This window comes from Vombatus ursinus, unplaced genomic scaffold (assembly GCF_900497805.2).
Source record: "Vombatus ursinus unplaced genomic scaffold, bare-nosed wombat genome assembly UNPS02014973.1, whole genome shotgun sequence".
Lineage (NCBI taxonomy): Eukaryota > Metazoa > Chordata > Mammalia > Diprotodontia > Vombatidae > Vombatus > Vombatus ursinus.
Window position 1 is genome coordinate 12,609,261 of NW_020954751.1, and position 27,097 is coordinate 12,636,357.

The 27,097-nt window shown below is 38.6% G+C and overlaps 1 protein-coding gene across 1 annotated transcript in view; it reads left to right on the top strand.

Annotated features, from left to right (window-relative positions):
- The window catches only part of LOC114030668 (fer-1-like protein 6), a 193,435-nt gene that overhangs the window by 158,008 nt on the left and 8,330 nt on the right, over positions 1–27,097 (top strand). The window contains exons 34-38 of the mRNA XM_027845519.1: positions 2,396–2,538; positions 4,307–4,395; positions 8,645–8,743; positions 11,769–12,010; positions 22,913–23,076. Of these exons, the coding sequence (XP_027701320.1) occupies positions 2,396–2,538; positions 4,307–4,395; positions 8,645–8,743; positions 11,769–12,010; positions 22,913–23,076 (737 nt within the window). The remainder of the gene's footprint in view (positions 1–2,395; positions 2,539–4,306; positions 4,396–8,644; positions 8,744–11,768; positions 12,011–22,912; positions 23,077–27,097) is intronic.

The following is a 27,097-nucleotide window of genomic DNA, read 5'->3' on the forward strand; positions in this document are numbered from 1 at the left end:
TTGCCATCTCATGAGGCAGGGAGGGAGGGAGGAAGGGAGAGAATTTAAAACCCAAAGCTTTAAAAACAAATGTTAAAAACTGTTTTTACATGCAACTTGGAAATAAGATATACAGGCAATGGGGTATAGAAATCTATCCTGCCCTACAGGAAAATAGAAGGGGAAGGGGATATGAGAAGGGTGGGGTGATAGAAGGGAAGGCAGATTAGGGGAAGGGGTATTCAGAATGCACACTGTCTTTGGGTGGGGGAGGGGTGAGATGGGGAGAAAATTTGGAACTCAAAATCTTGTGGAAATGAATGTTGAAAACTAAAAATAAATGAATTTTTTTTAAAAGAACAACTTCTAGATTATGATTCACTCACCTGAACTGGCAATATGCTTTCTGGAAATCTTTAAACTTTTTAGAACTGTGGTGAGGACATCTTGTCCTGTGACAGAGAACCAATCTTGTCCTGCCATTAAGTATTTATTATGCACTCCTGATTAAAATTCTCACCTTTTCTGTGCCTCGGTTTCTTCCACCTATAAATTCAAATAATAACTACTTTGGAGACAAATCAGATAGACTGTATTGGCAACTGCATACATATATTTTCCAAATAAAATTTATTGCTTAATTCTTTAAGGAAAAAAAAAGAAATCATAGATCTTGGAAATGTTAAATACTGGATCCTTTTCCTAAGATCAGGCTCAGTCAGGAAAAGGCCCTAAAATCTGAATGGTGAAGGAAGAGAGGGCATCATGAAAATTGAAGCTAGGGGGAGGCACACTCCTACCATTATCTTCCTAATACACAGCACTAACTGGCTCAGGAGCTGGGTCTCCTGTGCTTCTGGGTTCTACTTTCACTAGATTCCCTTAATAAGATCCAGATTCAGATAAGCTAGGCACAAATCTGGATGCACTTTCCTCCTCTGCCACCTAGGGTTGGTGTTTTCAACACTGAGAAATACTTCTCACTTATTTGAGATCTCCTAGGTTAGTTCTCAAACATCTGAATGGCCTTATTCAAAATCACTTAAGGTTGTCAATAATCCCTGTCAGTCTAGTTCTGCCTAAGATAAAAACCATGTTTCTGGCCATTCTTGGTCATGCATCCTTCAGTCCTATACCATTTGCCAAAATGAGTTAAGCTCTTTTCTGCTCTTCTTCTTTTCCTAGCCCCACTTTTTTCCTTCTCTTCCACTCTCAATTCAGTAGGCATTTGCCAAGTGTCTCCTATGGGCCAGGTACTATGCTTGGTGTTGGGGATACAAGACAGAACAAAGCAATCCCTACCTTCAAAGAGCTTGCATTATTTTCAGGGAAAACTGCATATTTCATTTAAAAAAATTAAATCCAAAATATATGCAACATAATTTCAAGGGCTGATGGCACAGATGTCATTTAAAGGAGAGCTTGTTAACAGTAGAATGGGGTTACAGAAGGCATGGAACAAGGGTTGAACAATGTGAAAGAGGTTCATGGGAGGGATAGACATGATGTGGATGGACAAAAGGGAGTAAAGAGTGGAGACTAGGCAAAGTAACTTTGACATAGACCCCAAGGGTCTATTATATAATGCCCCAAGGCATTAGATTGTCATACCTTTCAGTGTAGCAGTGGTTGATTCTTTCCCTAAACAAAAGGGAGAAGGAAGAAGGGCTATATGTGCTGCAGAAGGGCAAATGACAAATCCTTATCCTGTCTGATGATCAAAGCAAGGACTGATCCAGTTCCCAAGGCCTGACAGATTATATATGGCCACCCTCTAATTATTAGCAAGGTGAGCTCTGCTGCTGTTTGTCCTTCATTCTCTTTTTTTATTTATTTTTTCTTTTTTTCCCTTTTTTTTTGTCCTTCATTCTCAAAGAGGACCATGACATCAGGGAGGTGATACCATGACATATAAGTGAATTGGATTTAAGTGAGGGAGGGCTGTGCAAAATCGCCAGCCTCACTTTCTCCTTTGGAGCCATTTGGATCCAGTGACCAGTTATAGATCAGGATGACTGGAGATGGCCAGGGATGCAGTAGGGGACCTTAGCTTTTTCGAGTTAAGGTCTTTAACAGGTCTCAGTTTGACTGAGGCAGCACCCATTAAGTGAGCAAGGTCAGCTTTACCCTAGAGTTTGTTGTAGTATTGAGTTTCTCTTGTGCAGGGAAATTGGTTCTGGACCTTTGGTTTTGGGGAGGGGTCACTCCTCTCCCATTTTCCTTCTCTTTCTCCCTTCCTTTCACCCTTTCTCCCTTAACATCCCTCTTCTTGCTCTCCCAATCTCATTATATTTAAATTAATCTTTAAATTTAAACTATTAATTTAAATTATCTTTAAATATCCATAACAGTTCTTTCAGCGTCCCAATGTAAGAACACATTGACCTCAAGGTTTTTCCTCTTTGTTTTCATCTAGATGAGATGGTTGAATCTCATGAACACTTGGCACTTAAAGTTTTACATTCCTGGAATGAAATCCCAGAGGGTGGATTTAAGCTGGTTCCAGAGCACATAGAAACCCGACCTCTGTATCACAAGGATAAGCCAGGAATGGAACAGGTAGGAAAGTGACCATGTCTGGCCCTATGAAATGTAGTTTGTTGGTTGAAATTTTCCTTTAAAACTTGTCATTCTTTTCCCTTGGGTAGCCCTTGGACTGCATGTTTTATTCTATTTTATGTTATGAATGTTTACAATGTTTACACTCTTTGGGAATAAGCTTGGCTCTGCACACATTTAAATACTGGCCCAATATGCTAATGACCCAGTCCCAAAACATTAAGTAAGATGACCCAGATGCTTTGCCCCAGAGTATTTATTTTTTTTGAAGGTTAAATGAATTGCCTAGGGTCACACAGCTTAGTAAGTGTCTGAAGACCCACTAGCTAAGAACAGTTCTTACATTTCAAAATATAACTTTATTTAAAAGTTGTATTAGTTATGTAAGAGTTGCTTGTTTATGTAAAATTTTTCTTAGCTAATAGGTCATAAAAAACAGGATTTGGCTCATGGGCCAAAGTTTGCCAGCCCCTGATCTACAGCAATAGATCACTTAGAACTTAAGGGTTCAAACAAACAGTACTCTTTAAAAAAAATTCAATAACCTTCAGATAAAAGCATTCCCAAAGCAGTTAAAAGTAGTTCAGAAATATAAAAGATAAAAGCCATCAGCAAGAAGGTTAAAAGCAATCAACCTGGATATTCCTTGGGGTCTCAAGAGCTCTCTGCCAAAGTTATAAACACTGGTTTTATTTGCTTCTTGCACAAAGAGCTCACAGCTGGGTCCCAGATCAATCAACCTGGGGGCAAAGTTAATATCAAACTGCCCCAGGTCTGTGTCACAACTTCCCTGCTCACAACAATCCTGGCTGCTGAAGGAGGTGGAGGAGAGTGGAGTAACTTATATCTCCCAAGTTCCATCAGTATCCTGACACTCAGAAGTGTTCCTTCTCACCCCCAAAATCCCACCCATATGTCAAAGCCTACTTCAATCCCACCTCTCCCATGAAGCCTTCCCTGATTATCCTAGCCCTTGTTGATCTCCATTTTCTATGAATTTCTAATCATCAATTACACCCTATTAGCACTTCTTTATTCACTGGTCTGTATTTTTCACTTATGTTTCATGTGTGTTAATCTCATTTCCCCAAGTAGATGATAAGCTCCTTGAGGGCAGGGATCTTGTTTTGTTCTTCTCATCCTTTGCAATACCTTTTATCCTTAAAAGAAGAGACTATTTAGTTTTTATCTTTGTATCTCAACACCTAGCTTGGTATCTGGCACATGGGAGAATTATTGACTTATTAAGTATTATTGACTGATTTGTTAATTGATACCTGTCAAAGTGTTGGGTGGAGATCCAATAACTACTTTTTGATGGATGAATACACTACAGCAACACACTGAAGGGTCCTGAGAATGTGAATGTGTCCCTGAAACTTTTTGTTTAGTCTCTAGAAAGAATTTAGGCACTAGGAGAAATATACCCACTGGAATATAGTATTTTGCCATTCTCATATGGTTTTTTCTATAAGGGATTCAATAATCCTGGGTGTCATATTTTGTCCTCCCTAAATCTCTCTATAGCAAAAGTCTGATATAAAACTATAGGGGGAGAAATTCATTCTGTCCCCTAATATTGCTATTATAAAGAAGTTTCACAGAATAATAAAATAATACAAGAAAGGGGCTAATTCCCACTGAAAATTTGAGGTCTAACATCAATCATCAGTTGAAAAAATGCTGGCTTGTAAGAGCCTGAGATGTATTAAACTTAATAATGTTAAGCTTCCAGAAGGTAACTGGTCTCTGTTTTTCCTTCTGAAAGGGTCGCCTGCAGATGTGGGTAGACATGTTTCCCAAAGATATGCCCCAGCCTGGACCACCTGTTGACATCTCCCCAAGGAAGCCGAAAGGGTAATGCACTACCACTAGGAAGAGATAATGATGTCATCCTACAAACATCATGGGGTTGGATTGGGTGGGTCAAATGGATTTCTATGAAATGACAATTAAGCTTTGCAGGTTAAAATTATTTGACCAAGGAATATGAGATAACAGCCAACATCTATCACTAAGAGCTTTTGGATTTTAAGTTTTAAACTGTAAAGTAAGGGGGCTTGTAGGAGGTACTGGGTTATAGTGGAAGGAGCCCTGGATATGGAAAAAGAGGATGTGGGTTCAAATTTTACCCATGATGTTCAGAACTTACATGTCTTGGGTAAGTCACTTATCTTCCAGGTTCTCAGTTTGTTCAACTGTAAAATGAGAGGGTTGGACGCCAAGATCTCTTCTAGCTCTGGATTCATGATTCTATGATTAGGTTACCTCTAAGGTCCCTTCCAATTATTCTATGCTTCCAAATTCCCTTCCAGCTTTAAGGTTCTATAGTTTTGGATCATGTTTTAGGACAGCAATGATAGGATTAAAGCTGCTCCCCTTTAACCTCATATTCCTAGAGATATTTTACATACCCTTGACATAACCCTATTTGATTTTGATTACTTCCACCAATGGGGATCAGTTTGAGAAGGATGGTTTTGTTCTTTCTAGTGCCTTGGAAGAAAGGCAGGCCCTACCAGCTGGCTCACTGTGAAAAGATGTTATTCCAGTGACAGATTCTAAATCCCCTCCCTGGGGTAGTTAGCTGGTGCAGCGGATAGAGCACCAGGCCTGAAGTCAAGAAGACTTATCTCTGTGAGTTCAAATATGGCCTCAGACACTTACTGTCTGTGTGATCCTGGGCAAGCCATTTAACCCTGTTTACCTCAGTTTCCTCATCTGTAAAATGAGCTGAAGAAGGAAATGGAAAACACTCCAGGATCTTTGCCAAGAAAACCCTAAATGGGATCATGAAGAGTTGGACATGATTGAAATGACTCAATAAAAAATGCCCTACCCAAATAGCACATGTGGTTGATTGGAGGGTAATAGTGAGGACTCAGTAGTAGTGGCCCAGAGCGGAGAAAATGTGGTTTTGCTGTTAGCATGAACTAACATAGACTAGCTTAGCATACACTAGCTTGCCATTAAGTCTTCCAACTCAGAAAACCATAGCCCTTAACCAAAGTCCTCGATTATCTCACTAAGGTGTGCCAGTACCGTAGGTGCCCAAAAGTTACACGAGTAGGGTACAAGCTCTCACTAAGCTGAAATGGCTATGCATACATTTACAATGATGGATTGTACATCTGCAATCCAAAGTCAAGCCCAACTAAATGTAGAGAAGTACAGCATAGGCACATTGACCACCAGTTGGTGATTTAAAAAAAACACAATTACCTTTGAAACAACTTACTACATCATTACAGGGCCACCATCTGCATGGATAGAGGGTATGCCCACACAGATCAAGTTCCAGATCCTTGAAGTTTTATGTAAGTGGGACCCATCTAAGTGTATTTAGAAGGGTGGTTGTTGTGTAGTCATTTCAGTTGTTTCCAACTCTTTGTTATCCCATTTGGGTTTTTCTCAGCAAAGACACTAGAGTGGTTTGCCATTTCCTCCTCCAGTTCATCTTACAAATGAGGAAACTGAGGCAAACAGGGTGAAGTGGCTTGCCCAGAGTCACATAGCTAGTAAGTCTTCCCTCACTCTAAGCCTGGTGCTCTATCCACTGAACTACCTAGCTGCTATTCAGGAGAGACAAAGGGCTGATTTTTCCCTTCTGATCTGAAGGTATAGGGCAGCCAACATCAGGTTCCTTATCAGGGAATCATTCCAGACTGTCCAGCTGCCTGTGATTTTCACCAGATAAGCACACCATATAGAGGCCATGAGGTAAAATGGAGATAGTGCCAGTCTCAGTCACAGGATGACCTAGGCTCAAATCCCACCTCTGACACCTAATGACTGTGTGACCTTGAGCAAGTTACTTAACTTCTCAGTGCCCCAGGCAAATCTCTGTTACTATAAAGTGCAAAGCAGGTAAATCTTCATTTGTAGAGAGAGTTTCCTCACCAGGTACTTCCTATGCTACGTGGTGCAGTGGATAGTGTGACTGGAAGACTCATCTTCCTAAGGTCAAATCTAACCTCAGATCTAGCTGGGTAACCCTGGGCAAGAAAACGACTGAAAAATCAAATTTTAATTAGTAGAGTGTTAAGGCTAATAGGGATCTCAGCAATCATTTAGTTCAGGTGTCCTTAACATAGAGTCCATAGATAGATTTCAATGGATCCATGACTTTAGGTTAGAAAAAAAATACATCTTCATTTTCACTAATCTTTGGTTTTCTTTTTAATCCTGTATATTTTACTTCATGAATTTAAAAAACATTATCCTGAGGAGTCCATGGGTTTCACCAAATTACCAAAGGGGTTGATGACACAAAAAAGGTTAATAACTCCTGGTTCTTGTTCCACCCTCCCCATTTTACAGATGGAAAAAAAGATAGAAAAAATAAAATGACTTATTTCAAGTCACACAGATAATCTGTGGATCATAGAGAAGTTGCTATGAATTTAGATCATAAAGTGGGCAGAATTTAGTGTGTAGAGCTTAAAAAGAATTGAGAGATCACCTACTACAATTTCCTTATTTCACATATGAGGAAACATGCTGAGAAGTTACGTCATTTGCCCAGAGTCCTACAGATATTAATTAGCAAAGCTAGGATTCACATGCACATCTCCTGACTTCAAACTCACTGTCCTTTCCACCAGACCATGCGGACATTTTATGACGATGCAACGTGGTGGCCATAATGGCAGTGAATACGACCAAATCCTCATTCAGAATCTGCCTGCTTTTTGTAGTAGTAGTAGATGGGGCAGGAGTAGTGGAATGCTGTGGCTCTCTGAACCAAATTAAGACAAGATGCATGGTAGGTTTCAGATACAGTGGCCAACTATTGGAAAACATCAAGCAATAGGTATGCAAGGGCACTGGTAAGGGTATGGTGGCCACTTATGTCCATGAATATTTAACAATAACAAGACAACTAAGAATCATAATAAAGTGAAATGGATTTGGATTCAAAATATATGATTTCAAGTTCTGGCTCTACCGCTTTCTTTCTATGAAATGTTGGACAAAATGTTACCTTTCAGCCACTCATCTCTAAAATGAGGAAGTTAGGTTAGATGCTGTCTAACATCCCTTCCATCCCTAAGTCCTATAATTCCTAATTAGTCTAATTAATAATGATGTGATTTTCATAATTATAATTTGGTTTACTAGAAGTAATATGTTTTAGCAATAAAATGCCATGCTATATTAATTATGACATTATGCTATATTAATCATGATTGTATATGATACTATTTATTAGTGGCACATTGCATAGAACACTAGGCCTGGAGTTCAGAAGACCTGAGTTAAAATCCAGCCTCATACATTTACTAGCTGACCTTGGGCAAGTCACTTAACCCTGTTTGCCTCAGTTTCCTCATCTGTAAAATGAGCTAGAGAAGGAAATGGTAAACCACTCCAGTATCTTTGCCAAGAAAACCACCAAAGGGGTCATGAAGAGTCAAATGTGACTGATAATAACTAAACAACAGCAACAACAAAAGTGGTTTATTAATAATATTTAACCAGGTTTTATGAATAGACTTGTGATTCATTTATTGATAATAAATGGTTTAGAGGCCATCTCCAGTCATTCTGATATGTATCTTGCCACTAGATCCTGATGGCTCCAGAGGAGAAAATGAGGCTGGTGACTTTGCACAGCCCTCCCTCACTTAAGTCCAATTCACTTGCAAGTCATGGCATCACCTTCCTGATGTCATGGTCCTCTTTGAGAATGAAGGACAAACAATAACAACAATAGTTTATCAAGAAGAACATTAATAAGGGATAGTAATTTGGGGGTCCAGGCTTATTGCTTATCTATATGAGAAACTCCTGGTTTGAAAGCTAGTACTAAACAGATTGACAATTCACCTATAATTTATAGCCTCAGAAAATTACCTGGGGCAGAGTTGTGAGGATCAAATGAGAAAACTTACCAAAAGCATTTTGTGGCCCTTGTAGCACCATATAACTACTAGCTATTGTAGATGGGGATACTGGGGTTGAATGACTCATTCGAGTTCTCTCAACTAATATATGGAAGAGCTTGGATATGAACCTAGAATCTCCCATTTCAGATCTAGTATTTTCCGTCCTATGCAATAAAGTGTCTTGTCTATAACTTAATGCTGACTTCTCTCTGTTTCAGTTATGAATTAAGAGTAATAATCTGGAATACAGAAGATGTCATTCTGGAGGATGAAAATATCTTCACGGGACAAAAATCTAGTGATATTTATGTTAAAGGGTAAGTTCATTTAAGCAAATGACTACTCTTCTTTTTTGTTTTGTTTTGTTTTGCTTTGTTCTAAGGCAGTTACTACCTCACAGGAAACATCCACTTTGAGGACTTGACTATACTCCATTTCTTGATAAGTTTAAGTGAGACGCTTATCTTTTCAAGCTGTTTAAAATGTCAGATAACAATCCCTCCCATCTAGGTATATGGGTATACATCAATGCTTGAGGGCAACTAGATGGCACATTGGATAGAGTACGGGGCCTATAGTCAGGAAGACCTGAGTTCAAATCTAGCCTCAGACACTTACTGGCTATGTGATCCTGAACAAGTCACTTAGCCCTGTTTGCCTCAGTTTCCTCATCTGTAAAATGAGCCGGAAGAAGAAATGGCAAACCATTCCAGTATCTTTACCAAGAAAACCCTAAATAGGATCACAAAGAGTTAGACATGATTGAAAATGACTGAACAACAACAACAAAGTAACCCTTAGAACCTGCATTCAAATTTCCCCAGCTTCCTAACCCTATTGAAATTAGAAAGACAGTCCTGTGTTTGATTTTTAAAAAAAGTTGTATCTTATAACAGGCAATAATACTCAAATTAAAACCAGACCTCATCTTTTTCTTTATTGTTACAATATACACTATGCCCAGATGGTGGGGCATAAATATTTTTTTAGTTTTCTTTTTTTTTTTTTATTTTGAACTTGACTATCATCAACAAACACAAATATACCAGTATGCATAGATAAAGAAGATTATACATGAAACCAGGAATTTCTGTTAGATAGAAATTTTTAATTCGTATTAACAAAATCAACCTGTTTGTCTCCCTTTCTCAGCTTTCTGTTTCGTTCTGTGTGCATTTTTATAAATTTTATACCTTAGCGTAGCAGCTGAAAGTTTATAGGACTTTACCTGAAGCTTTGAGACAAAACTCAGCAGAAGAGGTCAAAGAACCTTTATCTCAAGCTAGGCTGTGCTGGCAGCTTCTTTCCTTCCCAAAGATTTCCTTCCAATAGATTGTAAGGGCAGGGACTCTCTTTTGCCTCTTCTGTAGCCCCACTGCTTAGCACAGTGCCTGGTACATAGTAGGCTCATAATAAATGTCTCTTGATTGGTTCCACCTTATAAGTGACTCATTGTTTCAAGATCTTCATAGGATCAGAATGGAAATATGAAATTACTTGCAAAATTAGAAATAACTTGAAGCAACAAGTCAAGCAGTTAACTAACAAACAATAACAAGCAATAAATGCATTAAGTGCCTACTCTGTAGCAAGCTCTGAACAAGGTGCTGAGGATATAAAGATGGACCAGAAATATCTGAATAGCAGATAACAGTGTGTACATATCAAAGTAGATACAAACATAGTGCTTTTTGCTGTTGTCACGTCCAACTCTTTGTGACTCCTTTTGGGGTTTTCTTGGCAAAGATACTGGAGTGGTTTGCCATTTCCTTCCCCTGCTCATTTTACAGATGAGAAAACTGAGGCAACCAGGGATAAGTGACTTAGCCAGAGTCACACAGCTAGTAAGTGTCTGAAACCAGATTTGAACTCAGGAAAATGAATCTTCCTGATTTCAGGCCTATCACTCTATCCACTGTGCCACATTGCTGCCCTAACCATAATAACAACTAGCATTTATACTTTGAGATTTGTCAAGAGCCTTACAAACATTACCTTGTGCAATCCTCACAATAACCCTGGGAGACGGGGGCTATTATCCCCATTTTGCAGATGAGGAAACTGACAAAGAGAGTTGTTAAGTGACTTGCTTAGGGTCATAGAGCAAATTAAATATCTGAAACCCAAGTTTGAACTGAGGTCTTCCTGACACTAGCATCTGGAAGAGTATGAGAAGCTTGTTTATCACAAAAGCACATGACTGATGATGATGATGAGTATAATATAATAGCCTTGAGAGTATAAAGGGTTCTAAAGTTTGCAAAGTTCTTTACATACATTATCTTGAGCTTCACAACAACCACATGAGGCAGATGCAACAGGTAATATTATTCCCCTTTTACAGGTGAGGAAACTGATACTTGGAGACGTTAAGTGACTTGCTCAGGGTCACTCATACAGCATGTATCACAAGTGGAATTCAAACCCAAGTCTTCTTAGCTCTAAATTCCCCCATTACATTTGGAGTTAGGAGACATAGCTTCTGATCCTATCTCCATGTGTATCTGTCTGACCCAAGATAACTCAAATTACCTCTTCGAGCCTCAGTTTCTTCATTTGTGAGTTAGTGCTCTAGACCTTAAGATCAGCACAGCATCCCTGGGAGGTCATCAGCCAAGGTATAGTTATTCCATTTTTACAGATGAGAAACCTTATTTTTTATAAAATATGAATATAAATATAAATATAAAATAAGTAAAGTTCAAAGTCTCAAAGCCAAACAGAGTCAGAGCGGGCATCCAGCTTATTTGACTCTTTGCCAGTGTTCTTTCCAGGACAAGTAACATAAATATCACAGCTCAGTTCCTAAGAGGGAGAGAAATTTTAGAAAAGGACAGACGGGAATTTCCAGACCCCCAGCCCACCCTAGAAAATGTGGTCTCCAGCTAAACATGTTAACATGAAGTAATTGCTATTGTCTTCAGATAATCAAGGCTGTGGGAATTCCCATTTTATTTTGGTTGGGGTAAGGGAGATAAAATGCTCTTTTTCAAATGAAAATTCAATTAAATGTTTTAAAGCATAGTAAGATGGTTGATGTAGTGAGTCATACTCAGAGGATAGTTAGGATAGTAAATAGGCTCTTGGCTTGGAGTCAAGAAAACTTGAGTTCAAATCTAAACCCCAACTCTTACTAGCTGTGTGACCCTGGGTAAGTCACTCAACCTCTGTATGCCTCAGTTTCTCCAACTGTAAAAGGGGGATAATAATGACACCTGCCTCACAGGGTTGTTTTGAGGACCAAATGAGATAACATTTTAAGGTGCTTAGCACAGTGCCTGGCTCATAGTTGCTATGTAATAAATGTGTATTCCCTTACCCTCACTTGCTCTCTTCATACAGATGGTTAAAAGGTGTGGAAGATGATAAGCAGGAGACTGACGTCCATTATAACTCTCTGACTGGAGAGGGGAACTTCAACTGGAGGTTCCTGTTTCCATTTCAGTATCTCCCTGCTGAGAAACAACTGGTCATCTCCAAAAGAGAAAACATCTTTTCCTTAGAAAAGACAGAGCGGAAAATTCCTACTGAGCTTGTTCTCCAAGTGTGGGATTTTGAAAGGCTCTCCTCTGATGATTTCCTGGGTAAGCTGGCAGCCCCACTGAGTGCACATGAGCAGTCTGGCTCATTACATAGTGTGGCTGCCCCGTGTCCTCCAAAAACTGAACCTGCTCCCCGTCCCTCGAAGAGTTTACAGTTATTAGTAGTAATAGACTTAACTATTGAAAAACAGTATGGAGTAATGGAAGAGAACTGGTTTTAGTGTTAGGGAGTCCTGGGTTCAAGTGTTACCTTTGATTTATAATATGTAACCCTGGGTCAGTCGCTTAACCTCAGGGACCCAAGCAACTCTCTAAGAGTATATGCAACAGAATGGGTTGCTTATTGGATGACTCATAGAATCATAGCCTTAGAGCAAGAAGGAATTTCAAAGTCAAGTCCCCTCATTTTACAGTTAAGAAAACTAAGGCCTGGAGAGGTTAAGTCACTTGCCCAGAAACACACAAGTACTAAGTATCTATCACCTGAAGTTTCCTATGAGGAAATCACAGGTTTGGACCAAAAAATTACAAATTACAAATTAAGATAGACACACTAACAAGAATACTATACCGTCCAGTCATATAGACAGATGGAATATAGACAGATCTGTGATTTCTTCGGCATGGTAAACTCCACCTAGAGAGAAATCAGCCTGTCTATGCCTTATCAAAAAAAAAAGTCCAAAGGAGTTACCTGAGGCCTATAGAGGTAAAGAGACTTTCATAAGGTCACACAGCTGAGAAGTGTCAGAAGTAAGATTTGAACCCAGGCCTTCCTGACTCAAAGTCTAGTGCTCTTTCCTCATGATATCTTTTATTTTGCCTAGTCATATATCGTTTTACTATTTCCATCCTGCTGTTCCTATTTATTTAGCACATAATAAAAATAACAGCTCACATTTCTATATTGCTTTATAGTTCACAAAGGTTTTCAATCAGTCAACCAATAAGCATTTCCTAAGCACCTTCTATATGCCAAACACTGCGCCAGGTGATTGGGCTACAAAGTCAAAAAACAAAACTGTGCTAACTCTCAAGGAGTTTATGTACTAATGAGTGAGAGAAAGCATGTGAATATGTGGGTAAATATACAGATATATACACATGTTTACATGTATGTAGAGACACACATACATGTATGTATGTATGTGCAGGATGTCCCAAATGCCATAGTGCAGGTTTAAGCTATTTAAGCTTATTATTAAAGTTCAAAATCATACTAAGACTTTATGTGTATATAGAGATGGATGCACACATACATATGTAGACACAAAATAAGTACAAGGTGATTTGGAGTGGTGTGCTAGTACCAGTGTGTGTGTGTGTGTGTGTGTGTGTGTGCGCGTGTGTGTGTGTGTGTGTGTGTGCGCGCGGGGTGTAATGATGTAGGTCCTTAAACAATCATCAAGTATTTATTAAGCACCTACTAGGTGCTATAGAACTAGCACCTCTGGTGTGAGGGCTTGATGGGCACCTTTCAGGGCTGCTCATCTACCTTTGGTGTCCACCTGGCATCTCTTATCTGTGGCTCCAAGAAGCTGTAACATGAGCAGTGTCCATACCCTGGTAAATCACATTAGCAGATGGGCTAAACCAGGTTGAGGGTAAGGGACAGGCCTCAAACCCATCAGTGACTTAGGGGGATGTCTACTTTAAGCATGTGAAGACTTCCTCCAGCAGAATGGGCAGCAGATGGGTTTTTTTCCAATGGCCATGAAGGCAGCTGCAGCAGGTGCCGTGGAGAGCTTAGAGTTTGGTCAGACATCAAAGATGCCAAGGTCATCCACGGCATCTCAGGCCATCACCAGTTGTCCTGACTTTTGTCTTGCCACTGGACTTTGATGACTCTGGAAGAGAAAGTGAAGCTGATGACTTTGCACAACTCTGCCTCACTTAAATCCAAATCAAGTACAAGTCAAGACATCACCCCATGATGTCATTGGTTTTCTTCAAAAACAAAGGACAAGCAACAGTAGCAACTCTGTGCCAGACACTGTGTGTGCCAGGTTTCTGGATACAAATATGAAAACAAAACCAGTCTCTGCTCCCAAGAAACTTACCTCTGACCATGCCCAATAAACTCCTCTGAGCTCTCTGTTACCTCCAGGATTAAATGTAAAGTCCTCTTGTTTGGCACTTATGGTCCTTCCCAACTTGCCCCACCCCCACCTTTCCAATCTTCTTATACTTGAATCTCTTCCATGCACTCTGAGCTGTAGGTACACTGGCCTACTTGTTGGCCTTGAACAGGATGCTCCATCTTCTGCTTCTTGCGCTTTGCACTGGTTGTCCTCTAGGCCTGGAATGTTTTTCCTCCTCACCTCCAACTCTTGACATTTTACAAACATTACAGCACTAGCGAAAATTATTAAATTAAAATTTTTAAATATTAAATTATTAAAATGGAAATGATATTTATTTGTGTTACTTACCTTATTGGGTTGCTATGGGGAAAGCAAATCCCTAGTTTCTTTTAAAACTTGGCTCAAGCACAACCTTCTACTAAATCAATCAATCCATAAGCATATATTCAATAAGTGCTTACTATGCATCAGGCACTATGCTAAGCGTTGATAATACAAGAAAAGGCAAAGCATTTATTTTAAAAAGTCCCTGCCCTCAAAGAGCTTAAATATTAATGCGGAAGATAACTAACTAGGTATATGCAGATCTCAGACTGAGTGGATGGAAGGCAAAGGCTCAAGTGACTGGGGGAACCTGGAAGGATTCCTGAAGAACATGGTATTTTGAAAAGATGTATTTTGTTTCACAAGATTAAAGAAACAGGAACTCCACACTCACTGGCCTTTTGAAGGTTGGAACCAAGTTTCAATGTCAATTTTCTTGACATCTTTGGCCTCTTTAAAGACATAGCTCAGATACCACTTTCTGCAAGAGCCACATTTTCATATCGATCTTCTCCTTTCCCACTGAGCTAGTGTTGCCATGGGTGGGATCCCAGACATTTTATATGAAACACAAGTGGTCTAAAAATTTTATTCTGTTCAATTTAACAGGCATTTTTGAGGAGATTGGAGTAGATGACCCCTAAGGTTCCTTTTATCTCTAAATCCATGATTCTAAAATCCAAATTCAAGATATGTTAGGTTCTAATGATAAAAAGACAAAGAACAAGCAGTCTCTGACCTCAGGTAGCTTACATTCTCTTGGAGTATACAACAGATATACAGGTACAGCATAGAGTGATGTTGGGAGTTGGGCAGAGTAGAGACAATTGTGGGAATCAGGAAAGGCTTCGTGTAGGAGGTGGTGCCTAAGCTGAACCTTGAAAGGAGCTAGAGATTCAGAGAGGCAAAGAGAAAGGAGAGCATTTCTGGCACAGAGTAAAGTCTGTACAAAAGCATGGAGGTGAGAAATAGAAGGCCGTATGTGAAGAACAGCAAATAGGCCAGGTTGCTTACATATGGAGTGCATAAGAGGAAGCAATGTGAACCAAGTCTGGAAAGATAAACTTTCAGACCCTGGGAGAGCTTCAATCCAAGATGGGCTTTGGAGCATAAAATACATAATGTTGGAACTAGAAGGTTAACTGTGAAATCACCTAAGCCAATACCTTCATTTTACTGAGGACGCCCCAGAGAAATCAAGTAACATTTAACCAGTTAGTAGAACCCTCAATCCATGACAATGATAATTACTAAATATTAAAATGGATTATTCAGGGAAGATATCAAGTGTACTTTTTTTTAAAAAGCTCTAAAAATAAAAGAGCTTCCCATCTGCTGGGGATTTTGAAGGCAGTTCAACTTAGTTCAATATGTATCTTGTTCCTGTATGCAAGGTTCATACTAGGCACTGAGGATTCAGAAATAGTTGTGACATAGACCCTGCTTTCTAAGAGCTAACAGTCTAAAAGGGAGGATATATATATATGTATATATATGCACATATATGTATATATACATACATATACACGTGTGTGTACACATATATACATACAAACACATAGAAACACACACATACATATACCTATATATATGTATATATATATATACATAGATATATACCCATATTATATATGCATAACTATTTGTGAGAAATAAAGAAGTCTTAGCAAAGCACTATGGGAAAAGAGAGTGGGAAAAAATCACTTATTGGGTATGGGGTTAGAGAAGGCTTCTTGAAGGAGGGAGGAAGGGAGAAATAAGATGATCCATAACTTCAATCTAGTGATCTGTTCTTTTTTTGTTTTATTTTGTTTTCTCGAGAACGAAATTTTAATTCTTTAATCATTATTCAACAATTATAAAATTAACATACTTCCTAATTTCTTTCAAATATCGAATGAAACATTTTTCTTATTATAAGTTTAATACAGAGAAGAAATACATATTTCAGAAATTAACAAAACTGTTTTTGGTGTGTGTGCAGTAGTGGGGTAAAATTAAATATGAATTTACACCATTAAACAGAGAATTTCACTTGGAAGAATTGCTGGAAGTATGACATGAATATACTGTTAAGTAACTTTCTCAGTAATTTACAGTTTATAAGTTGCAAAACTGGAATTTGAACTTAGTTCCTCTATTTGTTCACTTTTATCAAAAGTTTTAAGGCTTCTATACCAAAGTTTTCCAAACTGTTTTGATTCTTCACCCACTAAATTATTTTTTGAGCAAATCTCCCTATATATATATATTTATTTTTATAAATATTCATATTACTACTGTATTGATAATTACATACAGCATAAAACTTAAACAAAAATACATTTTTTTCAAAAGAGAGTCAAAGATGAAATAATATTTTACCAAAAAGTCAGTAGGAAGTCTGCAAAATTTATTTAGCCGGGAAGTGACATGATTAGACATCAGTTTAGGACAATTAGTGATCTGTTCTAAGGTAGCCAAGGTCAAATGCCAGTTACTCTAGTCCAAACATCTATAACCATGAGCTACAACCAGTGGGAGTAGAAGAATTGACTGCGATTTTCAAAAAATAGCATAAAGGTTTATTAGCTGGTTGAAGGAAAGAGATACAAGGCAGTGGGTGAGGGGGGAGGGCAGTGTTGAGAAGTCACACTGAACTTTGTGGGGAATGACAATTGGGCCTTTTCCCAGAAAACATCCAAAATGGATTCTTAAGATGAGACTGCCCTGAACATTTCTTACGATCCTATTTCTAAAAACCCCAAATGGCATTGTGGAAAGATGCATAGCACTGGAGACAGGTGGCCTGGATTCAAATCCTGCCACAGACACTTAATAATTGTGTGATCACGAGCAAGTAATTTTAACTCTCACATGCTATTATCTCACCAGTAAAATAGCAAATACAGAAAATAATGTGTGAATTACCTACCTCATAGTGTGGTGACAGAACTCTGCACATCTTAAAGGACAGTATAATTGCGAATTACTATTTGAAAAGAGGAGTCATTAGTTGATTTTTTTTTTTCATTCAAAGGGCTGACCTCAGAATTATAGTCCATGGAGCTTTGTTCCAAAGACCTCTTTAAGACAGAACCACGGAATTCAACTTTACACTCAGACTCATTGCTTCATAATCATATTTAGTACATTTCTGTAGTATGTATTAGTGTCCACAGTGCTGAAACTGAGGAGATGAACTGAGGAAAATGAAGGATGTTTTTTTTTTCCTTTAAGCTACATCGAGGAAGAGGGAGTGATGACAAAAGGGATAGGGCAGGGTGATAGACATCAGACAGAAGATAGAACTACTTAATTCTTATTTTGTTTCTATTCTCTCTGCCAAGGAGAATGACCTTTCAACTAGAGGAGTAAAAAGGACCAGAAAATGATTAATAAGGAGGTGAAACCCACAAGAAGCCGGGAGGTAGTAACAGAGCACCTAGCTATCCTTGCTTAGTTTAGGTCACCAGTCCTAGATAAACTAACTATGTATCACTGACCTTGTGACAGAGCCACTACTCCCTAGCTCTCTGGTATATTCTGTCTTAAGTCCTCCAGCAGCTTTCAATACACTCTCGCCAGAGGCATACATGACCAGCACAGAAAAAGTATCTAGATAAGTAAACTGCTCTGCTTGCTCCTCTGTCATCCAGGGTCCGTCTGGTTCTGTTACTCTTCCTCCTGACTACATAGACAGCTCCATAGAATAAAGATTCTCGAAAGTTTGGGTCACAGCTGCTTTTGTAGGTTGGCAGTCTCAGAGGGGAAGGGGTCTGGTGCCTCATCAGGGTGTTTACCAATAGCTGCCACCTTCCTATTCTACCTATCAATAGTCCTGCCTTCCCAACTGTGACAAGATAATTTCAAAAAGTGATTTTTTCCAGCTTTTAATCAATGTGTTGGCTTCTTTATGAAATATTTCCAGTTGGCCACCATTTCCCAACAGCCCAGAGGCCCAGTTGTTGTTGCATTATTTTTCAGTCATGTCCAACTCTTTGTGACCCCATTTGGGGTTTTCTTGGCACAGATACTCATTTTACAGATGAGGAAACTGAGGCAAACAGGGTTAAGTGACTTGCCCTGGGTCACACAGCTAGTAAGTGTGTGAGGCTGGATTTGAACTCAGGAAGAGGAGTCTTCCTGATTCTAGGTTTGGTGCTCTATCCATTGGGCCACCTAGCTACCATTAGAGGCCCAGACTTAGGAGTAAATTGCTTCTCACAGAATAACCACCGCAGGCTTGCTATGCATTTTCCTTCTAGTTGTTGGTATTATCAGTCCAACTCAAATCAGATGCTCCTTCTGTTCTTTATTCTTCATTTTATTACTCATCAGTCCCTTTGCTTTGGATAATTTTCTCAGTTTCATCTCTTGCGTCAGTTTTCTATTTCAATGTCTGTCAACAGCTCTACCTTTTCAAGCTTTATCTGAGCATTTACTTGCCTTCCCTGGAATGTGCAGAATACAGTTGATTGTGACCCACACATTTAATTAAAGGGGACTTGACCATTTTTTTAAGAATCATTAACAAAACTGCTTAATTAAAATGAGACCTACCCTGGCTACATGACTCTCTATTGAATTTCTTCCCACATCTTAACACATTCCATGTGTTCTGGATAATTCCTCATGGTCCCTGAGGCAGATTGAAGTCCATGTGGTTTGTCTCTGAGCACCTTGGAATTAATTTTTCATTTAACATTTAACACCTGTGGGTCCCCATGTAATGTACAATTACATTGTAACTATTTTTTTTATCATCATCTACAAGCCTAGGATTAAATAAAAATTTAGACTGGTTCTTATAGTTTCCCCAGGTGTGTAATAACCCACATTTCATTCAATAATTCAATATGTCCATTTCTTCACAATTTGGAAAAAAAACCTTCCCTTGGCTATACTACAGAATCCAGCTTCCATCTCATCTCTCTTATCCTGTCCGTTGCTAAACTTCTTAAAAATGCTATTTATACACCTAATCTGCCCTCCCTTTTATCACCCTGCCCTTCTCTTATCCTCTTCCCCTTCTATTGTCATGTAGGGCAGTATAGATTTCTATACCCCATTGCCTGTATATCTTATTTCCCAGTTGCATGTAAAAATAATTTTTAACATTTGTTTTTAAAACTTTGAGTTCCAAATTCTCTCCCTTCCTCCCTCCCCACCCACCCTTATTGAGATGGCAAGCAACTCAATACAGGTTATACATGTATAGTCATGCAAAATACTTCCATAGTAGTCATGTTGTGAAAAACTAACTGTATTTCCCTTCATCCTATCCCGCCCCCCATTTATTCTATTCTCTCCTTTGACCTTGTTCCTCCTCAAAAGTGTTTGCTTTTGATTACCCCTCCCCCAATCTGCCCTCCCCTCTATTATCCCCCCAGTTGAGTATGCATATTATTCCCTCCTTAAGCCAAATCTGATGAGAATAAGATTCACTCATTTCCTCTCACCTTCCCCCACTTCCCCTCCACTGTAAAAGCTTTTTTTTTGTCTGTTTTATGTGAGATAATTTACCCCATTCTACCTCTCCCTTTCTCCTTCTCCCAGTATAATCCTCTCACTTCTTAATTTTATTTTTTAGATATCACTCCTTCATTTTCATGAGTTAGTATTTCTCAAACATGGAGACAGAGAGACTTTCAGAAAAGGTAGCCAAGGGAGTAAAAAAAGAGCACTAGCCTGGAAGCAGTGGTAATCTGGTAAAGGTTTAACAACCAGCTCTCCAGGGGAAAATGTACAAGGGGCAAACTTTTAAGTTTAATCTGCATTATTAACACTTTATCCATCACTTTTTAAATCTACATAATCAATAAAAGTAATAAATCAAGGCCTGATTTGTAGCATTTGTAGGTATAAATACTTGCTCATACAGAAAATTGAACAATCTCTATACAAGCTAACTCCAGCATACCCTGACTGGTAGTCAGAAAACCTGGGTCTGCCACTTATTAAGCAGATTGTGCCTTATTGTGCAAAAATGTCTCTTAACTGTAGGGGCTTCAGTTTCCTTGTTTATAAATGCAGATAATAACATTACTTATTTTACAAAGTTATGATAAGGATCAAATGAGATAATTAGAGTGTGACAGGTGGTATGGGAGGAGGGGTGAAGATTGGTATTGCTAGATCCACCTGTACCTGGCTTCTTACCCTTCATTCCCCAGTCTGCAGGATGCAGTGGGCTGTCACATGATTCAGTAATTAATTAACCAGCTGTGGGTAATTTGGCCACCAGATAGCACTAACTTCAGGCTATCAATTTTGTAACTGTGACTGTTCGCCGTTCTATATTTGCATTCCATCTGGACAATATATTTTCTAAAATGCAGTGTCCAGGACAACATCCAATACTTAAAATTAGTCTGACCAATGTACAGTGAAATGTGATTATTACTTCTCTTGCTCGAGATGCTAGACATCTTTTAATGATGCCTAAAACTGCATTAGTTTTTAAGAAGCCACAGGATACTGCTGACTACTGGTAATAATAGCTAACATTGATTTAGTACTATGTGTCAGGCACTGTGTTAAGCACTTTATTATCCTCAAATTTGATCCTCAAAACAGTCCTGGGAGATAGGTACTATTATTACTCCCATTTTACAGTTGAGGAAACTGAGGCAAACCAAACCAAACTGAGGCAAACTTGGGCAAGTGACTTGCCCAAGGTCACACAGCTAGTAAGTGTCTGAAGTCAGATTTGAACTTGAATCCTACTGACCCTAGGCCTGGAATTCTATCTACTATACAGCCTAGCTGCCCCTAGTGAGCTTGCATGTAACTAAAATTCCCAAATTTTTTCATGTGCTCTCTTGCTAATCACATTTCCCTCATCCTATACTAATAGAGTTGATTTTTGGAACCTAAGTTTAAGACTTGCCTGGCTATTAAATTTCAGCCTATTAAATTCATTGCACTCCCTTCTCCCATGTCAAGGTCCCTACAGATCAGGATTCTGTTATCCAGTTTACTAGCTGTCCCTCCAAACTTTCGTCAGCTGCAAATTTGCTAAGCTTCTTCTAAGTTATTAATTGAAATATTGAACAGAATAGGACCAAGGACCAAATCCTTGGAGACTTCACTCAAGACTTCCTTTCAGGTCGACACTGATCCAAAAATCACTAGTCTTTATTTCATCAGTCAACCAATTGCATAATCACCTAACTGGGACGTCAACTGGATGTCTTCTCTCCATCTTCAAGGAAATCATGAAAAGTTTTGCTGAGTGCCTTGCAGCAACCAGATATATTATATCTGTGATGTTCCCATGATCTGTTAGTCTATTAACTGTCAAAAAAGGAAATGAAGCAAATCTGGAATGATTTGTTCTTAACAAACCCGTTGTGGCTTATAGTGCTCACATCTCTTCTTAACTGCTCACAAATCAAATGTAACACCTAAAGGGCTATACAAATGGAAGATACTTTATCCTTCAGTACCTTTGCAGTAAATCTTGAGGGTGTCCCCAGAATAGGACCTACAGTATGGAACTATGGGATATCTCATTGGGAAAAGTTGACTTCCTTCTCTTAAACTCTTCAACTGCATTGTCTCTCTCTCTCAACATTTAGGATGTGTTGTTCTCTTTAAAGAACCTGTAGGGTAATTTTTTGTTCTGTAGAAGAAGGGAGGGAAATCGAAGCAGCTGAGCTACCTTACAGAAGCTAAGGAATGTAATTCATACTTGAAAACCATATTCCTCAAAGTTTTGTAGAGCTTGTGATCACATTTATCCTTATAATGCCACCATAAAGTACAGTGCCTGGTACAGAGCTTGTTGAATGAAAGAAATTGTTTGAAAACCTCTTTTTTAAAGAGGCCACTGGGTGATGTGGTGGTTAGAGTTCTGGTCTTGGGGCCAGGAAGACTTGAATATGAATCATTCATCACATACTTATTAGCTATATGACCCCTGTGTGAGGATATAAGATTTGTAGGGGGGCAGACTATCCTGGCCAGGTATGCCAATTATAAGGCCAAGTATAAGGGGCCTGATATGTTGTAGGGACACAGACCCTCTGAGAGAGTACTGAGATGCTGAAGAAAGATGAGCCTATGCCAGCTTGATTATTAATAGGTTTTATTAGAGTTAATTGTATTGATTAGGGGAGTTTACTCATGAGATGCAATTCCTGGCAGCAGGAGGACAGATTGATGGATCCCCACACCAACCCCAGGTATTATATAGAAAGAGAACAAAGAAGGCATAATGCCAGGGATGGCCCAGGGTAATGTGCAAGTGTTCTCATGAGATAGTTGTAGTTTCTTTTGCTATTTACATTTACCCAAGGTAGTTTACACTCATCTGTGGAGTCCTAGGTCACGCTTTCACACTCTGGCTACTATTATGCACCTGACCAGTTCATTAATCCCTCTCTGTCTCAGTTTGCTGTCTGTAAAATTAGAATAATAGCACTGATATTCCAGAATTTTTCAAGGATCAAATGAGATTAAATATTTAAAACAGTTTGCAAGCCTTCAAGTGCTGTGTAAGTGTTAACTATTCTTACTGCTGTGATTAAATTATATGGGTTTTTCTTTCTAGGCTCTCTAGAGATGAACCTCAATGGCTTCCCTCGAGGAGCAAAATCTGCCAAGGCCTGTGATCTTCCCAAATCTGGCAACTTGAGTGAGGAGAACAAAATCTCTATATTCCAGCAGAAGCGGGTGAGGGGCTGGTGGCCTTTTGTCAAAGCTGGAGAGCTCACTGTAAGTAAATGAAGAGGGAGAACTTTACATAAATCTCTTAGTGCCTGAGGGAAGAGTGTCTATACTAGGAGTTCCCTACACTATTTAAGTTAAAGGTCTGGACAAAAAATTTTTTTTGACAGTTCAATATATTTAGTTGGTTAATTATTTTGGAGACAGTCTCTAAATAGCTTTGGCTCTGTGTGAATTGACCTTAAAACTTCTAGTATTAACTTTTCACTGGGCATTACTTGACTTCAGCCTTGAACAAATACTTAAATAATGTACAATTATGCCATGACTGTCTTATCATATTATCTACAGGTGCTGGGAGAAGGCTAAGAATGCAATACAAATAAATGATCTGTCCCAGGGTTGTAATAACCTGTAGTTTACAACACATGAAAGTCTTTATCCATTATTGGGATGGCAGAAATTTGGTTTAATGGAAGGAACCCTGGCTTTGAAGTTAAAATGTCTGCATTTATAGGGCAGCTAGGTGGTGCAGTGGATAGAGTACCAGCCCTGAAGTCAGGAGGACCTGAGTTCAAATCAGACACTTGAAACTTACTAGGTGTGTGACCCTAGGCAAGTCACTTAACCCTGATTGCCTTGAAAAAAAAAAGTCTGCATTTAATTCTCAGTTTTGTCATTTTTTAAGATTTATGTCCTTGGGCAAGTCCTTGGCAAGTCTACTTCATAGGGCTATTTTGAGGCTCACACACTATGTCATGCATGTGAAATGCTTTGGACATCTCCTGGGCTGCCCCAAAAGGTAGTGAGCTCATAATCACTGGATCTTTAAGTGAAATTTGGATTGACCATCGATCAAAGATGTTTTAGAAGAGATATTCAGGTATAGTTTGGCCTAGATAACTTTAGAGGTCCCTTCTATAATTTTACTAGGTAAAATATGTTATTATTATTACTATTACAATTATTATTACTATTGCTACTGCCATTGCTGCTCTTATTTTGAATCTGGACAAAAGGCATTCTTCATTCACTTTGTTTTTCCTTTGTAGATAGCTAGGCCAGACTCCTTTTAGTGATTATAAATCTTATTGAGGAAGTTCTACAAAGTTCTGGGATTTGATGCAATTAGCCCAATGTCCTAGATAATGCATATCAACTGCAACACATTACAAACAAGAAATTTTAGAAGAGAAATTATATATAAGATATCATCCAAGAAATTCATGATTGAAAAAGATGGGTAGACCATGTAATGAAAGCAAGGGATAACCTGTGGACACCTATGTGTTCCGTTGGTATCCTTGCAACATTGGAACTTAAATAAAGATCTTAAAATAGTAGTTCTCAAACTTTTTGGCTTCAGGACTCCTTTGCATTCCTGAAAAATTATTAAGGACTCCAAAGAGCTTTTGTTTATGTAACATTTCTATCTAAATTTACCATATTAGAAATCTGATAAATTTAAAAAATATTTGCTAATTAATTTAAAGTAATAATAATAAGCTCCTTACATGTTAACAAAAATAACACATTTTAATGGAAAAATAACTATGTTTTCCAAAACCAGTCAATTTAATGAGAAGAGTAGCATTGTTTTACATATTCTTGAAAATTTCTTTAATGTCTGACAATAGAAGACAGTTGGATTCTAATATTTGCCTCTGCATTCAATCTATTTCAGTTTGTTGTTTTGGCTGAAGTATATGAAAAAAAAAACTGGCCTCACACAGATTTGTAATTGGAAAAGAGAGGGACATTTTAATAGGCAAACAACATCATAATATTATTATAAAAATAGCTTTGACTGAGAGCACCCCTGAAAAGGTCTTAGGTAATTCCCTGGGCCTAGAGACCACACTTTTGAAAACTGTTGCTTTATAATACTGGGCAGATTTCCTGTGTCACATTCATGGGACATCATGGACAAGAACTTCACAGAAATGACAAGCATGGATAGTTTGTGATTTCCATTGATGGAAGAAATACATTGATAAGATCCAAGATCCATTGGAGTATTGAAGGATTATTTTCAGATGTACATAATACAACGTGGGTGTGTGTATTAGCTGTTGTATTATGTTATCGTTGTTTAGTTATTTTCAATTGTATCCAACACTTTGTGATTTCATTTAGAGTTCTCTTGACAAAGACACTGGAGTGGTTTGCCATTTCCTTCTCCAGATCATTTTATAGATGAGGAAACTGAGGCAAATGGGGTTAAGTGACTTACCCAGGGTCACACAGCTAGTAAGTGTCTGAAGCTGGATTTGAATTCAGGAAGATGAGTTGGCCTGACTCCAGGCCAAGCACTCTATCCACTGTGCCACCTCGCTGCAGGGAGCAAACTGCTTATCTCTGGAACTTAAAAGCAGGTATTATTTATGATAATATGGTCAAGTGGAAAGAATGCTTAATAGGGAGTCAGAAGGCCTAAGTTCAAATCTAACCTCTAACAAAATGAGCTTGGGAAAAAATGTGATGGAATGATGATCATAGCTAAAAAACATAGTCCTGGATGGTTTTCTAGAGAGGACTATCATTTTTGTCTTTGCATCCCCAGAATCTAGCATAGTGCCTGACCATAGAGTCTGCTTTACAAATAATTGTTGAATGAATAAACAAAATTAACTAGGCAGAGAAAGTGCCTCCAAAGCAGTGATCTACATAATAAAAGGTCCCAAAGCTCCTCCCTAGGAATGAAGGGTCTTGGGTTCCTCCTTGGCCCTCAGTTTTCTCACCCATAAACTGAGGGGGAGGGGTGGTTTGGACAAGATGACTTCTAAGTTTCTTCTAGCTCCGAATCTGTTACTTTAAAAAAAGTTCAGCTCAATTTTTAAAATTCAGCAAAGATTTATTAAGTACCTACTGGGTGCCAGACCTAGTGCCAGATACTGTGGGACATATAAGATCATAAAGCCCTCATGGAGTTTATAATCCAGTAGGGGAAAGCATAACACAAACACATAAGACATCACTGTGATTTCCTTGGGTCATCTATGTTCTCATGTTTTATTCTTTGTTTTATCCCTAAGTGGGAGCTTGATTGGAACACTGGTCCAGGACATGAGAAGCAATACCTATGGGATGAGGTCATTGAACTCACCCAAAAATAATTTGAGAGAAATGATTATTTCTCTCATATTTTAATAGCCAATTATTGAATTGAGACTAAGGTCTTTTTTCCTCTTCTTCTTCATTTAGAAATCAACCTCTGTAGGCTATTCATACAGCCTCTGAAGTACAGGGCTGACAATGAAATGAAATATCAGGCAAGACAACCCAACTGGGAAAACTTAAATCTGATCAAAAGATGAAGAAATTTTAGTTTAGGTGAATTGGTGCATTCTGGTCCATGTTTTAATCAGACATATCTAGGTGGAATTGGATTCCCCCTTTTGTTTAGATTATCCTACATGGAGTGGTGTAGGTATAGATAAGTCTCTTTGACCAAGGCTGAATGATCAGAGTTATGTCCTCCAGGCCATCATAAGAATAAGCCCACCTCTCATTCTAATAGTCATTCTCTCATCACTTATTAGTCAATCAGAGTTGATTTTCACCCTCAGGCAAACCCCCTTTTCCAAAGGCTTTGTAAGTATTTAAAGACAGGTTAGGTCTCTTTGCTCACTGAGAGGAACAAATTAGCTAATTTTGTTGATTACTTGCTAGCTGTGATTAATAAAATTGATCATAATTTACCCAGAAACTCGATTTCTCAGGAATTTTCACTTGTCACAAATTCAAACCAGAGAAAAGAAACAGACTTTCGTTACCATCCAGGATAGCCTTGTGTCTTGGTTCAGTTTCAAATACATTGCAGAAAGAATCCATGGCATTACTCTTAAAAGAATGTAGCCTGTGCCACTCAGGGTCAGCACAGCATTGGGCATCCCCAATGTCAGATATCAGATACAGTGATAGGTTTTAGTTAATTGCACATTCACTATATCTGGGTCAACACAGCAGCCAAAAAGCTAATATGATCTAGGGTTGAAATAAGAGAGCCACATCTTCCAAAATGAAAGAAATACTGTCCTATGCCCTAGTTAGACCATATCTGGACTAT